The sequence below is a fragment of the Trichechus manatus genome, unplaced genomic scaffold (genome assembly GCF_000243295.1).
Source record: "Trichechus manatus latirostris isolate Lorelei unplaced genomic scaffold, TriManLat1.0 scaffold00109, whole genome shotgun sequence".
NCBI classification, from domain to species: domain Eukaryota; kingdom Metazoa; phylum Chordata; class Mammalia; order Sirenia; family Trichechidae; genus Trichechus; species Trichechus manatus.
Window position 1 is genome coordinate 9,609,488 of NW_004444045.1, and position 16,942 is coordinate 9,626,429.

The 16,942-nt window shown below is 43.6% G+C and overlaps 1 protein-coding gene across 6 annotated transcripts in view; it reads left to right on the top strand.

Annotated features, from left to right (window-relative positions):
• The window catches only part of PLEKHA2 (pleckstrin homology domain containing A2), an 85,345-nt gene that overhangs the window by 50,225 nt on the left and 18,178 nt on the right, over positions 1-16,942 (top strand). For 3 of the 6 annotated variants that reach the window (XM_023737862.1, XM_023737863.1, XM_004383413.2), the window contains 6 exons: positions 6,476-6,524; positions 8,002-8,099; positions 13,989-14,129; positions 14,679-14,825; positions 15,151-15,219; positions 15,620-15,690. In XM_023737862.1, the coding sequence (XP_023593630.1) occupies positions 6,476-6,524; positions 8,002-8,099; positions 13,989-14,129; positions 14,679-14,825; positions 15,151-15,219; positions 15,620-15,690 (575 nt within the window). Of the gene's footprint in view, positions 1-5,741; positions 6,316-6,475; positions 6,525-8,001; positions 8,100-13,988; positions 14,130-14,678; positions 14,826-15,150; positions 15,220-15,619; positions 15,691-16,942 lie in introns of those variants that run through there. The other 3 variants (XM_023737866.1, XM_023737864.1, XM_023737865.1) reach the window with 3 other exon arrangements.

A 16,942-nucleotide genomic window follows, 5' to 3' on the forward strand; every position in this document is an offset into this window, starting at 1 on the left:
ACCCTATGGAGCAGTTCTACTCTGTAACACATGGGGTTGCCATGAGTCAGAATCAACTTAATGGCAGTGGGTTTTTTTTTTTTTTTTTTTTTTTTAATGTCTGAGAGAGGCGCTATAGCAGCCTAGTATGATCATTAACATGTGGTGGGGATGGCGGTAGGTGGGATTGTACCTCGCAGCAGGCAGGACTTTGGCTTCCAGGATTACTGGGCTTTAAGGGAGAGGCCAAAGCCACATCTCCATAATAAATGGAGATCTTCACCTTGTCTCTTTTCTCTGAGCATCATAGACACAGGTAGATATAATTTCATTTTCCTCTTTTGCCATTCTGTGACTGTAAGTAGGAGACTAGTATTTTTACTCTGCTTTCTTAATTAGGAACCTAATCAGAGTCACGGAGGGTTTTAATCCTTGCCACACAGTCATTTGGGGCAGAACTAGGACTGATACCCTGTTAATTCAGTTGCTTTACCCAACAGTCTTTACTATGCATGAGCATGAGGCAAATTGTAGATGTACATACATACACTCACACATACCCCCTGATGGAAAACTGAATAAACATGTAAAAACCAAACAAACAAAAGGACCAGGCAATTTGCTTGAAAGCTTCAGTTCCCATAATAAGCACATGGCTAACATTCCTACATTTATAGGCTGGTTAATAAGCGGTGGTCAGAGTGGACCATTTGTAATCCAAACAGGTTGAAAAGTGTTGATAGTGCTGCTCAAGTCAATAGTAATGTCAGTTTCTCAGAGAAAGGGCTATTCTCCTAATAAGCCAGAGGAGTATTATGAAGTGCTCAGCCTTTCAGTGCCATCCCAAAGCCAAAAGTAGAAGGGGAGCCACAAGAGAGGTGGCTTCTGAGGGCCAGGGTGGCCAGGAGGGTTCTGTGGAGGCTTTGCACCCCTCCTACTCTGTCCATTGAAGTGTTTGGTTATATTCAGGAAACTTCTTAGCTTTTGATTTAGTCCAGTTGTGCTAACTTCCCCGTAGTGTGTGTTGTCCTTCCCTTTACCTAAGATAATTCTTGTCTACAATCTAGTTAGTTTGAAAAGATTTTAATCATTTTGCTTTTGAAATTATTTGGCTGTGAGTAACTCATTTAATTTATGATTGGTGTAATTTCTTGGCAATCATCTTGCATACACAAAGATTCTTGTGAACTAAGAAAATCTAAGCTACTAATTATTTTCGAATGTAATGAAATTTTGTGAATTTTGATTGAAAAAAATTAATGAAGTTGACTAAATGTGACATCTTGCAGACATTTTAATTAAATACTTGTCAATGAGGCTGGTGGAATGTTTTACAGATACATAATAAAGTACTTATTAATTTTGATTATCACATCTTAATTTTGTGTATTGGAGGCCAGGCATTTTTTTTTTTAAGTCTCAAACATTTTTGTAGGCCTCTGAGAAGCTCATGGGCCCTCAACATTTTGCCCTTAGTGCCAAGTAGACAAAATGGCCCTGCCTGTATTACTATGTGGAGTGGGACTTTAAAAGGAAATATGGCCATCAGAAGCTATAAATAGAGCAGCTTCTGGATGACAGGATGGGTTAAATGCTTTACATGCACTTTCACATTTAACCCTCATGGTAGCCCTGTGGGAACATGGTATTATTAGTCCTAATTGATAGATCAGGAAATGGAGGCCACACATCTGGGAGACCTGAGATTTGAGCCCAGGCTCTATCATCTGTCCTTTTGATGTTTTTCACGTCTGCTGTGTCAGTTCCCCTCTTGAATATTTACAGCAGTATTAATTTTGGTTGTTAAAGGAGTCTGGTTAGGTCTATAGGAAGAGTTTAGAGCCAGAAGTGAGAATCTAGATGGGTCAGTCATCAAAAAAATACCACCACTTGCTTGACCAGGGCAAAGTCATAGAAATCATAGAAGCTTCACAGACACATCCAAATGCCCTGAGAGACTGAGTTACTGGCCTGAGGGCTGGGGACCATGATCTTGGGACACATGTAGATCAATTGGTATAACATAGTCTATAAAGAAAATGTTCTACGTCCAACTGTGGTGAGTAGCAACTGGGGTCTTAAAAGCCTGTGAGCGGCCATCTGAGATACATCTACTGGTCCAATCCTGGCTGGAGTAAAAGAGAATGAAGAAGAACAAAGACACAAGGGAAAGATTAGTCCAAAGGACTAATGGATCACAACTACCACAACCTTTACCAGACTGAGCCCAGAACAACTAGATGGTGCCCAGTTACCACCACTGACTGCTCTGGCAGGGATCATAATCAAGGTCCCAGACAGAATGGGAGAAAAATGTAGAACAAAATTCAAATTCACACACAAAAACAAAAAAACAAAAAAAAAAACAAAAACAAGAAACAGGTTTGCTGATCTGACAGAGACTGGAGAAACTCAGAGAGTATGGCTCCTGGATACCCTTTTAACACAGTACTGAAGTCACTCCTGAGGTTCACTCTTTTTCAGCCAAAATTAGACAGGTCTGTAGGGCCAACAGGAAACCCTGGGGGCATAATGGTTAAGAGCTACAGCTGCTAACCAAAAGGTTGGCAGTTCAGATCCACCAGGTTCTCCTTGGAAACCCTATGTGGGCAGTTCTACTCTGTCTTATAGGGTTGCTATGAGTCAGAATCGACTCGACGGCAGTGAGTAATAGGGCCAACAATGACACACATGAGGGACGTCCTTCATAGTTTAATCATGTATATGAGACTAATGGGCACACCAGCCCAAAAGCAAAGACAAGAAGGCAGGAAGGAACAGGAAAACTGTAAGAATGGAAACAGAGAACCCGGGGTGGAGAAGGGGAGAGTGTTGACAGATCGTGGCATTGGCAACCAATGTCACAAAACAATTGGTGTATTAACTGTTTAATGAGAAACTAATTTGCTCTGTAAACTTTCACCTAAATCACACACAAAAAAAGTATAAAAGCAGGCAAAACTCTAATATATGGTGATAGAAGTCAGAATAATGGTTACGTGGGGGAAGTAATGACAAAGAGGGAAATTAAAGGAAGCTTCTGGGGTGTTGCATGACTGATCTGTATGGTTGTTATATATATATTAAAAAAAAAACTTGTTGCCGTCGAGTCAATTCCAGCTCATAGTGACCCTGTAGGACAGAGTAGAACTGCCCCATAGGATTTCCAAGGCGTAGCTGATAGATTTGAACTGCCAAGCTCATAACCACTGTGCCACCAGGGCTCTAGTTGTTATATAGATGTGTTCAATTTGTAAAAAATCATCAAGCTATACTTACAATTTGTGCACTTTTTTGTATATATGATATATATCAATAAGAATATTTAAATTAGTCCCTCAGGGAAAAATAGAAGTTGAACACAAGGCAGAAGTGTGAGAAGTGCATAAAAAGACTGTAAGTGAGATACTGTAGGGTTAAATAGAGGGACTATATCAGGATGGAAGAAGTCATGGGAGGTAGTTTTCAGCTTGCCTAGGAAGGACAAGGGTGAGGTGGGAGAGGACAAGAGAGGAGCATTTCTGAAGAGAGTGAATATCAAACATAACGGTACAGTATAAGCCCCAAACCCACTGCCATTGAGTTGATTCCAACTCATAGTAACCCTATAGGACAGAGTAGAACTGCCCCATAGGGTTTCCAAGGCTATAAAACTTTATGAAAGCAGACTGCCACACCTTTCTCCTGTGGAGCAGGTGGTGGGTTCAATCCACTGACCTTTCAGTTAGCAGCCGAGCGCTTTAACCACTGCACATCCAGTGTTCCTTTACATGCCCAAGGAACATCAAATATTCCAGTTTGGCTGGAGTGGCAAATGAAAGAAGGATAATAATGAGAAAAAGGCTAGAAAATAGGTTATAATTACATTGTATAAGGCCTTGAAAATCAGGCTGAGGAATCTTAATTCAAAAGGAAATAGGGAGCCATTGAAGATGTTTGAGCAGGTTATCCCCCTTGCAAGACTAAACAAATGGCAGTAGGAGGGGAATGTAGGAGCAGAGGAACTGGAAGCAAGGTAATCAGCAGTCTATCTCAAATATACTAGGAGAAGGACCTGAGGACTTGAACTAGGTTGGAGTCATTAAGCATGGAAAAGAGATGTTGAGTGCAGATGTCAGCATAGAGAAGGACTTGATAGAACTTAAAAACCAATTGGACGTGAGAGCAAGAGAGACAGAACAAAGACAGACACCCGGATAGGCTGACCAGAAGGATTATGGTGCATTTACTGTGAGAAAACTTTAAACTATAAAACCTTTCTATTTCTCTATATTCTGTCTCAAACTTCATATTTTCTGGAAAATAATAATAAAATACCACCAGTTGCCATCAAGTTGTTTCCGACTCATGGTGACCCCATGTGTGTCAGAGTAGAACTGTGCGCCATAGGGTTTTCAATGGCTGTTTTTCCTGGAAGTGGATGGCCAGACCCTTCTTCCAGGGTACCTCTGGATATACTTGAACCTCCAACCTTTAGGCTAGCGGCTGAGAGCATTAGTGATTTGCACCATCCAAATGGTTAACCATTTGACTCAAGGATTTTCTTCAGCCCCTGGCTTTTAATATGCTTCCTGTTAAAGCAGAAACCACTCCTGGGTCCCCTAAGTGAGAACAAGTAAGTGAATGTCCTTGGCTGTAAGGGGATTGAGGGAATGGTATCCAGGGGAAGGTTATGACATGAAAAGCTCGAACAGTCGCTGTATGATAGTAGCTAAGAGACTCTGGGGAATAAGACTTATCTTAGCGGCGGACATTGGAGGGGGTCTAGAATCTGTGTGTAAACAGTCTTCAGCCTGGGTCCTATGAAGGTGGCTACCTTCTAGAAATCCCAGTTAGAGTGGTGGAGGCCTGCTCCAGGGAATTTCAGCCCACATCAAGGGTGGTCACATAATCTTTGTAGGCATGTGATTAATATAGTTTGAGTTTTTCATCCTTTCAGTATATTCAGACTTACGTATACACATATGCTTTACCTGGGTTAAATGCTTTACATGCACTATCACATTTAACCCTCATGATAACCCTATGAGAACATGATATTATTGGTCCTAATTGGTACATCAGGACATGGAAGCCACACATCTGGGAGACCTGAGATTTGAGCCTTGGCTCACTGACTTCAAAGCCCAGGCTCTATCGTCCATTCTTTTGATCTTTTATAGGCCTGCTGCCTCAGTTCCCCTCTTGAATATTTGGGCTCACATATGTGTATGCAAGGGGTGGGATGGAAAAAGCAAGGTGAAACAAAGCAACAGGAGATATAAAATATTTCCTTTTTTCTCAAAAAGTGACACAAAGATTACCATGTGACCCTGTAATTCCATTCCTAGGCATATACCCTAAAAGACTTGAAAGCAGGAACTCAAACAGATACTTGACTACCAGTGTTCATTGCAGCATTACTCACAATAGCCAAATGGTGGAAACAACCCAAGCATCAACAGATGAATGGATACATAAAATGTGACATATACATACAATGGACTATTATTCAGCCACAAAGAGAAATGAAGTTCTGATACGTGCCACGACATGGATGAACAGTGAAAATATTATGCTGAGTGAAATAAGTCAGATTCAAAAGGACAAATGTATGCGCTCACTTATATGAAATATCTAGAACAGGCAAATGAATAGATACCAAAGTTTATCAGTAGTTACTGGGAGCAGGTGAAAGGAGGAAAGAGGGAGTTATTGCTGAAGGGGTACTGAGTTTCTGTAAAGGGTGATAAAAAAACGTTGGAAGTGGATAGTGGTGATGGTTGCCCAATGTGGTGAACGTAATAAATGTCACTGAATCGTACATGTAAAAATGGCTGAAATGGCAAATGTGTTGTTACAGATAGCCTACCACAATTTAAAAAAATATTTCCTCTTTCTTACGTCCTTCCCTTTAAATACATAGGTGTGGTCTCTGATTACATCAGCCCCTCTCTGAGCTCGTGAGAAGCGCTTATTTTCATGGTTCAGCAGTCAGGGTAGATATAGAAATTGGCCAGTGTATCTAAGTGTAGTGAGTGGGTTAGGAGTAGAGATTGGAATCTGCATGTATTTGTAGCAATACCAGCTTCAGCTTGGAGAACTGTTAAGGGAGGGGTGTCAGTGGTTGAGAGAGGAGCAGGATCATGCTGGCGTGAATGGTGTCAGTAAAGGACCAGAGAGAATTTTGTCACAACCCAGTGGCTTTTCAAAGTGTTTTTGCAAAGGTGAAGACCAACACAGACATAAGATACTAGTTTCTCTCTCAGGGGTGAGGAGAAGGATTCTAGCAGGGAGGGTCACACAGAGGGCTTCTAAGAAACAGGACTGATAATGGCCTATTTCTTATTCTGGCTGGTGAGTATGGGGTTTTCAACTTATTGTTCTTTAAAACATACATATATGTTTTATACTCTCTTCTTTATGTATGAAAAATTTTGCAATAAAAAACTGGAAAACATGCATTGCAGCACTGTTAGAAACAAATTCATGTTTCTTTTATTTTTATTTGATTTAGGTGAGCGTAGCTACCCCAAAGCAGAAACCAAAGACTCCGTTTTGCTTTGGTAAGTAGTACCGAGCCAGAGGGTGGGCTTTCTTTCCACTCACACATCAGCTTCCTCTTTTGCATGGAAACAGTCCTGTGATCCCATGTGACTATGCCCTGTGTATATGAGTGACTTAAATCACAGTGGTGTTCCTGGGTCTCAGGTGATACTGCTTTTCTTGGTCTCCCTGCAAGGATCATTATTGACAAAAGGACAGAGGCACAGGGACCAGTGACATTTCAGTTCTTCTGACTCCACAGGTTTGGGTGTAAAATATCTGCTAGAAGTTTCTGGGAACCCTTATTTCAGAGCTGAGTAATGGTTTGCTCAGGGAAGATGGAAACTCAGGTGGGGTTGGGGAAGAGGAGTGGGAGTGTCAGGACGGGGGTAATGGAAAGGAAGGAGTGTTCTGTTGAGGGTTCTAGTGGTGCCAAATGAGTGACAGTGTTGGTGGGTGATGCAGGGAGCAGAGCCACTCAGTGGATGCCTCAGGTCATTGAATCAGTATTTATTTGGCACCTACTATGTTCTCACAACTGTACTAAGTGCTGTGAGCAAATGCTAACAAATAAATCATGTTGTATATCTATGGTGGCTCTGAATGTAAGCTCCCAAAGGCAGGGATTTTTCTCTGTTTGGTCACTGCTGTATCCTCAGCACTTAGAATGCTTCATGGCACATAGTGAGTGCTCAATAAATATTTGTTGAATGAATGAATGAACTAATGAATTCTGTGTTTACCTTCTGATGCTCACCTCTTATGGTTCAGTCTTATGCTAAGAGAATAAAATGGTCCTTTGTGTGATAGTCTACTCTCCCAACTTCAGATTGGTTCAAAATTGTTGGGTACCCTCATTCTCCCATTTCTTTCAAATACCATCGCCAAGCTCAAAAAAGACTATCATAGATTTTGTGGTTAGCAGATCTAAACAAAAAGAAAAAAAAGTATTGTGAACTCAGAAGTAAATTGTAGACCTAATGGAATTCTCAGAGGAAAGAGCAGGTTCCGAATGAGGTCAAGGTCACAGATACTACCTCTGGAAACTTTTGTTCTATTTCCCAACCACAAACAAGACTTCTAATCCAGGCCAGTTGTGCCAGTGGAAACAAGGAGCACTGGGTCCAAACTTACATATGTATCATCACTGTAAATCTGTTAGCACCACTCAAAGAACAGTTCAGGGATGTGTCTTGTTGATGGTGGACTAGCAGCCTCATCTGCACAGAACAGCACATTGAGGCGTTGTTAATGTTGCTAGGCCTCATTCGTGTGGCCAATGGAATAATCCATGCTTTTAAAGGTGGGAGAGAGGGCATTTGTGGCCTGCTACTTCCTAAATATTTATATATGTGATGTAGCATCGTGGGAAATTTCTTGATCAGCTTTGGGGATTATCCACCTTGCTAATTAAAACACCTTAGTTTCGTGGAGTGTTGTTGTGTTTCATGTGTTCTGACCTGGGATTTTCTCTGTTCCTCCCCATGACTTTTGTAGTCATCAATGCCCTCTCTCAGAGGTATTTTCTTCAAGCCAATGACCAGAAAGATCTGAAGGACTGGGTTGAAGCCCTGAACCAAGCCAGCAAAATCACTGTACGTATGGTTCCTTCTCCTTTCTGGAGGGAGTAAAAGTGCCTCTTCCTAGCATAAGGCCTGCTTGGGGTGGAGAAGAAATCAGATGACAACGGGGACTTTCCCAGGAGACTCTTCCAGACCCAGTCCCCTCTTCCCCACCTTGTCTTGCACCTTGACTGATTAACCACAAGTTGAAATGAGAGTTTGAGTTTGAATCAAGTTCAAGGGGAAGTTTATGGAGCGTCCACTCTTTGCTTCCTGGGAGGGCTTGTGGTCAGTCATGTTTTGGCTAATTCTGGGATGCTGATTCAGAATGTGGTGGGATTGGTAGACGGATTGCTGACTATGAGAAGTAGAGTAACGGGAAAGAACTTATGAGGAGGGAAGTTAGAACTTTTCCCCGGCTTCTTACTTTAAGACGTGGCCTGAAGGATTAGTCCAGGCCACCCATCAACCCATCCTGAAAAAACCTTCCGCTTAAAAGTATCGCTGAACTAGTTCACTGATTATTCTGATTACTCTCATTTTCCCTGACTTGGCTAATGAAGAACCTCTTTCTTCTTCCTTAGGGAAAAAAAAAAAGAGAAGAAAAAAGGGAGAAGGGTGGGAAAGAGGGAGAGGGAAAAATGTATGTTGTGGAAAAAATTAGGTCTTTAATGCCAGACTTACGGCATATAAACCATGGTTTATATGTTGAAAAGTTTGATTTTCTGTATCATGGAGTCAGATACACATTCTAGTGACTTTTCAGTTATAACAACTATATGCTTGGGCAAATTATTCTCCCAGATACCTCAGGTTCCCGTGAATAAATTAATAGAAGAAATCTGTACACCTACCCAGTTCTTGTGATGCTACACATAACCAGAGTGTAATTTAGGCATCTAAACAAGTTTTGCTTGTTATTCTGATAAACCTTGATAAACCTGTGAAAAGAGAAATGGAGGGAGAGAGGAAGGAAGGGAGGTTGCTGCTAACTCATGTACTGATGTGTACTAAACCATATGCTTGCATATGCATTTCTAGAGCTCAGTGTTAATTTTAGTAATGGTTTTCTTTATTCCTGTTGGCATCTTCACCCTTCTGCATCTTCCACAGTTTGGGAATTTTCTTTCAATGTCTAATTCTTAATTTTTGTTCAGAATTTCCTCCTGGATTTCTGCCTTTGTTACTGCCTGGTGAACTGGGCTAGACAGCCTACAAGACAACAGGGAGGCTCTTCTGCCTTTCTTTTGTGCCTTGAGCATAGAGTTGCTCTAAGTAGGTAGTTCCTCCTGCCTCCTCTCTGGCCCAGTGGGCAGAAGTTACCCTCCAGGCTACATGAGAGAGAGGGAGCATGATAGCGTGCAGAGACTGGAAGTTCAGAGCCTTCTGGAATGTCAGAGCCTCCTTCAGAGTCTCCACAATTTCCAGGATCTCCCTTACTTTCCTTTGCTCGGTTTATATATCTCTTCATTCCTCCTCAGGCATTTTGGGGGTTACAGAGATGAAAGTGTGAACAGATAATGTAGCAAGCCAAACGTTTACATGATGTATCATTCAACTTCTGTGTCACTCTTGAGAGAGACGTTTTACTGCCATCTTTTAGATGAAGAATGTGAAGCTCTCAGAGTCTTGCCCAAGGTCAAGAAGTTAGTAAATGGTAGAGCTGGGATTCAAACCCGGGTCCCCCTGACTTCCAATGCCTATGAACTAAGGAGCATATACAAGTATTAAAAACAAGTAACAGTTGTAAACTATGTTAGAGATTACACACCACTTTTTTATACATGGCTTTAACCTGATAAAAACCTTCTTAAGTAGAAAGGGTTGTCGTCAAGTCGATTCCGACTCATAGCAACCCTGTAGGACAGAGTAGAGCTGCCTCATAGAGTTTCCAAGGAGTGGCTGGTGGATTCAACCTACCGACCTTTTCGTTAGCCGCCGTAGCTGTTAACTACTGCGATGAGGAAATGGAAATGCCATGGGATTAGAGTGACTTTCCCAAGGTCATGTAGTAGTCACGTAGGAGCGAGGATGCTAAAGTTATTGAGTCCTTATGATTGAAGAAAATGATTGACATGTGGTATTTGAAGAATTGGGTTCTCTCAAAGAATCCCAAATATTTCCTGTATTAGTTTCCTATGGCTGCTGAAACAAATTACCAGAAACTTGGTCACTTAAAACAAAAGATATTTATTCTCTCTCAGTTCTGGAAACTAGAAGTATGAAATCAAGGTGTCACAGGGCCATGTTCTGTCTGAAGGCTCTAGGGAGGAAATCTTCCTTGCCTCTTCCTAGCTTTTGATGGCATCTTGCAATTCTTGGCATTCCTTGGCTTGTAGTTGCATTATTCCAATTGCTGCCTCTTCGTCACATGGCCTTTTCCCCTGTCTGTGTCCTCTCCTCTTACAAAGACATCAGTCGTTGGATTTATGGTCCCCTCTAATCCAGCATGACCTCATCTTAACTTGATTACATCTGCAAAGACCCTATTTCCAAATAAGATCACACTCCGAGGTTCTGGTACATGAATTTTTGGGGAATACTATTCAATCCGCTACATTTCCCAGAAGGGTGGAGAATTCAGTAGCAAAGGTAAAGCACAGCTTCCCCCAACAGATTCGATTATTCATCATAGCAGTCTGGCCGTGTCATTGGCCAGAAGGATGAGTTCTTGGTTTTCTTGCGTTGTAGGTGAGATTCACATGGATCTCCCTTATTAGAGAACACTCTGTAGGTGGATGGAAGGGGGCACATCTTTCATAAAGCCTCTGGGATATGGACAAACCAGAAGAAGGACTTGGTTTTCAAGCTGTGTAGCATAATTTTAGTTGAGTTTGTCTTCCACTTTGCCATTGTCAGTTGCTTTCCAGTTGACTTTGACTCATGGCAACCCCATGTGTGTCAGAGTAGAACTATGTTCCACAGGGTTTTCAATGGCTGATTTTATTATTATTATTAGGAAGTAAATCTCCAGGCCTTTCTGGCTGATTTAAATTCTCATTAGAAAGTGGAAATAGTTTAGAAAAGCTTCGGGTGGTTAGAAGTGGCCCACAATATGGGGATGTGGGTGGTGACCACCAGTGGTCTCCTAGGTTGGTTGACTAGTTTCTGAGAAGAAACGTAACAGTCACGCTTCTTGGTTGGTCCTTTTCTGGTCATTGGGAACTGCAAAAGGCTGTTTCCCTCCTCCTTTGCTGGGTTTAAGGAACTCATTTGGGTCTTTTGAGGTCTGAGGAAATTTCTGCTATTTCATAGTGGTTATATCACTAAACACTCCAGCAATAATCAAAGCCCTGAAGAATTCTGTCATGCGATGGTAAAACTCAGAGAATGTTACAAAGGGTGGCTTAGGTTGGTTAGTAATACTTAACAATGGGTAGTCAGGCAGTTCTGGGGGCAAATTACTTAATTTTAATGAGCTTCAGTTATCTCATTTGTAAAATGGAGAAAATAATGCCTACTTGGTAAGTTTGCTGTAAAGATTAGAGATAATGCAGTAAAGCGCTTAGCACATTGCCTGGCACTAAATGGGACCCCAGAGAAATGGTAACTGCTATTATCTGTCAGACAAGGAGTTCTGGTGGCACAATGGTTAAGCGCTCAGCTGCTAACTGAAAGATAGGCTGTTCGAATCCACCACCTGCTCCTCAGGATAAAAGATCTGCTCCCGTATAGATTACAGCCTAGGAAACCCTATGGGGTAGTTCTTCTGTTTCCTGTGGGGTCACTGTGAGTCAGAATTGGCTTGGCGGTGCCTAACCGCCACAGTACAACATTATCTCTTGGGGGCAGTGGTGGTTCAGTGGTAGAATTCTCGTGCACCATATGGCAGACCTGTGTTTGATTCCCAGCCAGAGCAGCTCATGTGTAGCCACCACCTGTCTTGTCAGTGGATGCTTGTGTGCTGCTATGATGTTGAACAGACTTCAGTGGAGCTTCCAGAATGAGACAGACTAGGAAGAAAGGCCTAGTGATCTACTTCCGAAAAATCTGCCAATGAAAACCCTGTGGATTACAGGGGTCTGATCCACAACTGATCACAGGGAGGGCACACGACCCGGCAGTGTTTTGTTCCATCGTGCAGGACAACATCCTGATGAGTTAGGGCTGACTGGATGGCAGCTAACAACAACATTATCATCTCTCAGACAGCCAGAAGGAAAACAGAACGAGGATTCTCATCCACCTGTATATGTAAACCGAGTGTTCAGGCCAGTAAGAGGGTCTCATCTTACGGGGGACCAGGCGTAATCACAGTGGTCTTCCTCCTTTGAACAGAAACCAAACGGTATGGTCTTCAGTCGTTGTCTTTGTCAGAGTTCTCACGTAGCTGTGGCTCTTCAGAAGGTCTAGATTCTTGTTGGCCCTGAAGGTCTTACTGACACTGATGGCTGTAGAAGAAGTGGGAGAGGACTTCAGATTTCCTTGGCAGATAGAAGCAGGGTCTTTAGTTCTTGGGAGGAAGAGGTGGTGTAATGCTATGAGGAGCACACTGACTAGGATTCACCGTCTAGTTTCAGTGCAGTTATTATTCATTTGGGCAAGTGACTCTACTGTTGGGGCCTCTTTTTGTTTGTTTGTTTTTTTCATTACAAAATGAAGGATTTCGTTAGAATTTGCAGACTCCAGTATAAATGATTGAAGTGAGCAAAGAGGAAGAAAAATACCACCATAAATGAGGATAAAAGGCGTCTGACCTGTGGCCATGGTATTGGAGAGAATGGAGAATGGTAGGGACTGTGGCAAACTGAAGAACGTAGTTCCCATCTTAAGAGGAAACTGCTGTTTAGCTAGAAATATGGATTTTGATGTGAAATATCTCAATTAAAAAACAGTGCATAGGACAAACAAAACACAATTTGGGCAGATTCTACCTGTGGGTCACAAGTTGGCCAACTAGAATTCACTCCTCAAAAAGAGCTGTTTGTAAGTGTTAGCATCACTTGTAAAATGTTAACTATTTTACAGTTCTTCTATATTTTCATTTGCATTTCTGGAATTTTTAAATGTATATACTTTAACATTTGCTAGGAGCCCTGGTGGCGCAGTGGTTAAAGCGCTCAGCTGCTAACTGAAAGGTCGGCAGCTCGAACCCACCAGCCTCTCCACAGAAGAAGGATATGGCGGTCTGCTTCCGTTAAGGTTGCAGCCTTGGAAACCCCATGGGGGCAGTTCTACTCTGTCCTGTAGGGTCGCTATGCGTCGGAATTGACTTGACGGCACCCGGTTTTAACGTTTGATAACCGCAACAACTTTATGACACAAATATGAATTCTTAGCCCATTTTACAGGTGAGACAGTTTAGTCCTAGAGAGGTTAAATGATTTGCCAAAGGTCATTTAGTTAGTGGTAGGTGAGCAATTCTAGCCGGGCCCTCCGGCCCCCAGGCGTACTCTACCGCTCATAGTCGGCAAGTGTTTTCAGCTGGTCTGCTTGCCCGCTCTGCTCTTTCTCCCTTCTTCACGTTCCTGGTTCCTTTTCATCCTCCAGGTTACTGTTTCAACATCTCCCTCCCCCCCCCCGGAGACGACCCCTAACCACTCCACCTATTAGTTCCCCTGCTGTTCTCTGTCTTGGCTCCTGTTTATTTTCTTTGTGGCACTCACCACAATTTGTAACTCTTCCAACAGGTTGTTTCCTTACGTATTTTTATCAGTTTCCCCTGCTAGCAGGGAAGTGCCGGTTCATAGTAGGTACTCAGTAAATTTGTTGAGTAAGTGTGTATATGTGTACGTGGAGGAGATTGCTGGCAGAGTTCCTCACATTCAAATATGGATCAGTGGAAGGGCTGGGGAGGACAAAGTGTCTCACTATAATTTGGTACCACATTAGCTTTCCTCACTTCACCTCCCTCCACTACTATTGGTGCCCCCCTTTTCCTAACCCTTTTATTTCTTGTTGACCATGCCATCATTTTCCTAGGTACCCAAAGGTGGGAGCCTGCCTCTGGCTACTGAAGTGATCAAGAGCCCGGCAGTCCCTCCAGCCCTGGAGAAGAAGACACAAGTGGCCTACAAGACAGAGATCATTGGAGGGGTGGTGGTGCACACACCCATCAACCAGGTGCTGGGGCCTGGGGCTGCCATGAGGTCATGACAGCATGGTAGTGCCCAGTGATGTGCACAGTACTGTACTGGAGAAAAAGTCATTTGAAATGGATGGAGCTAGTGCAGATGGGGTGGTCAAGAAAATACAGGGCAGGGAGTAATAGTAGTGTAGAAATTGAGGCCATCTTCTCTTGATGAGTGGCCAGTACATAGGAGATAAGCACTTGTCAAAGCCCACGACAAATGGTTCTGGGGAAGGCAAGCGAGGCTGGAAACAAGCCCCCTGTCCCGCCTCCCATTCGTGTGCTTATCCCCTCCTCTGGTTTGCATTCTCTGTCCTGCCCTCCCTCCTGGGTCTGCCCAACCTCTCCGAGCCTTGTTCTATGAAAGCACACAGTACAGTGCCTGACAGGAGCAAAGTAAACGTTTATTTTCTTGTTTATTTCTTCTTTGGCTGACAGAAGGGCAAAGAGGCAAGAGGTTTGGCCAGAGGGAGTTGGGTGGGGAGTGTGACTGCGTAGAGGAGCGAGAGGGAGGTGCTAATGCTGACACTGTTTCCTTGTAGAATGGTGGGGATGGGCAGGAAGGGAATGAGCCAGGATCCCACGCCATCCTTCGAAGGTCTCAGAGTTACATCCCCACGTCAGGCTGCCGTGTTCCCACCGGGCCTCCCCTCATTAAGAGTGGCTACTGTGTGAAGCAAGGGAACGTGGTGAGTGTCAGCATGGGCTGGATCGGGATTCTGGTGACTCCTGGGAGCCAGTGGGTGTGGAGGTGTAGTAGAGGGAGAGGAGATTGAGAGGAGGAGCTACAGTCCTCCATGCTAGCAACAGCTCAAACTGTTGAGATGTTTGGAGCCGTACATTCTCCCAGCATGTCAGAAATATCATCCCTGGTATGGAAAAGCTTTGCCCTCACCGAATGTGGGAGCCTGGCTTCCATGGTGCTGGGTTCCCTAGGAGACTTGAATTAGAACACCCCCTCCAGAATGCTAGGGACCTCTTCCTAATGTCCTGCCTCTTTATTTTTTATTTCAGCGGAAGAGCTGGAAACGTCGCTTCTTTGCTCTTGATGACTTTACCCTCTGCTACTTCAAGTGTGAACAGGTTTGTAGTAGCTTTGGGGCCCTTCAGAGAGGTCATGGAAACTGGGAGACTCATGAGCACACACCCACATGAGTTGTTCCTGAGTAGAGGCGTGGGCACACACACAGACTTCAAAGGCACCTCTGTCTTATCTCCATCCCTCCTGCATGCACATCTTTACAGTGATATTAAAGTGGCCTTAACTTCCTTTATGCTGTGAGCTGCTTTGTGGTCAAAGCCACAAAGAATCATCTTAGATTTTTTTTTTTTCTCTTGATGATTTAGTTTGAAACCTTGGCTTGTTTGCCAACCTGATTTTAACCAACCATCTCTGATAAGAGAGGGGTATGTGCCATCTGGTCTGGGTTATAGCATTCTGTAGACAGACCGACTTACCCGTCTTTCCATGTTTTTCCACCAGGACCGAGAGCCACTGCGCACTATATTTCTAAAGGACGTTCTCAAGACCCATGAGTGTCTGGTCAAGTCTGGGTAATTGTTGTCTCTGTTTATTCTTTTCTGATCAGAACCCCCGTTTCTCTTCTGAAAGCTTCATTTATCTTCCCTTCTGAGGCTCTAGTCAAAAGTCCTCTCTTCTTCCAAGAGCAAGGGATGGGGCCAGATGTCTGGTGGCTGACTCACTGCATTTGAGCTGACACAGCTGTGAGATCACACTGGGCAAGCGCACCCTCTTCCCATTACCTCCTCTGGCTCCTTAGGAGATGAGCTGACATCATTATTTTCTGATAGAGAAAAAGAAGGATTATAGAAACAAAGGAGAGAGCGATGTTCAGATGCTTCTCAGGTGTTAGAAGTAGGTGCTCACTCTACGGGAGGCTTGGATTTCAGTGGGGAGACCATACCCTTAGACCACTGACTTCTCAGCATCTGTTTAGATCACTGCTTATGCCCCTGCCTCTTCCCTGAACTCCTTATGCTTTTCTTTTCTCCTCCTTTTGACAAAGTCCTTAATGCCCTGTTAACACAAGAATGAGTCACAGCAGCTCTGTGTTACTCCTATTGGGCAGGAAGAGCAAGTATTTTTAAGGTGTTCCTCTTTCCACTAGAGAATGGTTACCTTCCAGGTGCCACAGGTGCATAGGACACAGCACACAGGTTCATAGGACAAGCTTGGGACCTGGGACCCCAAGATAATAGCTCTCCCATATCCCACACCAAATACAGATGCCCTTAGAACTAAACTTTAGCGCTCTCAAGCGTATCTGGGCATCTAGGAATCCTCATTCTTATCCTCAGTCTGCAGTCGCAGTCTCTAGGGACTGTGTATTTGTGTGTCTGTCTCGCCATCCCATAGACTGTGCCTGCAGAGCCAGAGTCATCAGGGAAGCTACTAGCAGCAGGCAGACTGTTCTCTCATGAAGCTGTCCATGGTAGGCATCAGAGGGTCTTACATGAAAGCAAAGCCTGACCCAGGGAAGCAGGGACTGAAGCACGTACTGAGTCTTACAGATGGCCGTTACGGAGTAGGGAAGATTAGGGAAGCTCCCAGTGATAACTTACCATTCATGAAAGTAGATATAGATGGAAATTCCAGAAATGTGGTCCCAGAGGTTGGTAGTTGGGGGATCCCCCGTGATCCTAGATGGCTCCTGACCCTGCAGACTGTGTAGGGTCTGTCAGACCACCTGGGCATGTTGGGCTGGTTTAGGGAACCAAGATAACGTTGAATGTTCAGAGTGCCTCCGACTCCCTAAATCTTTAATATGTCCAGACTCAGGCTAAA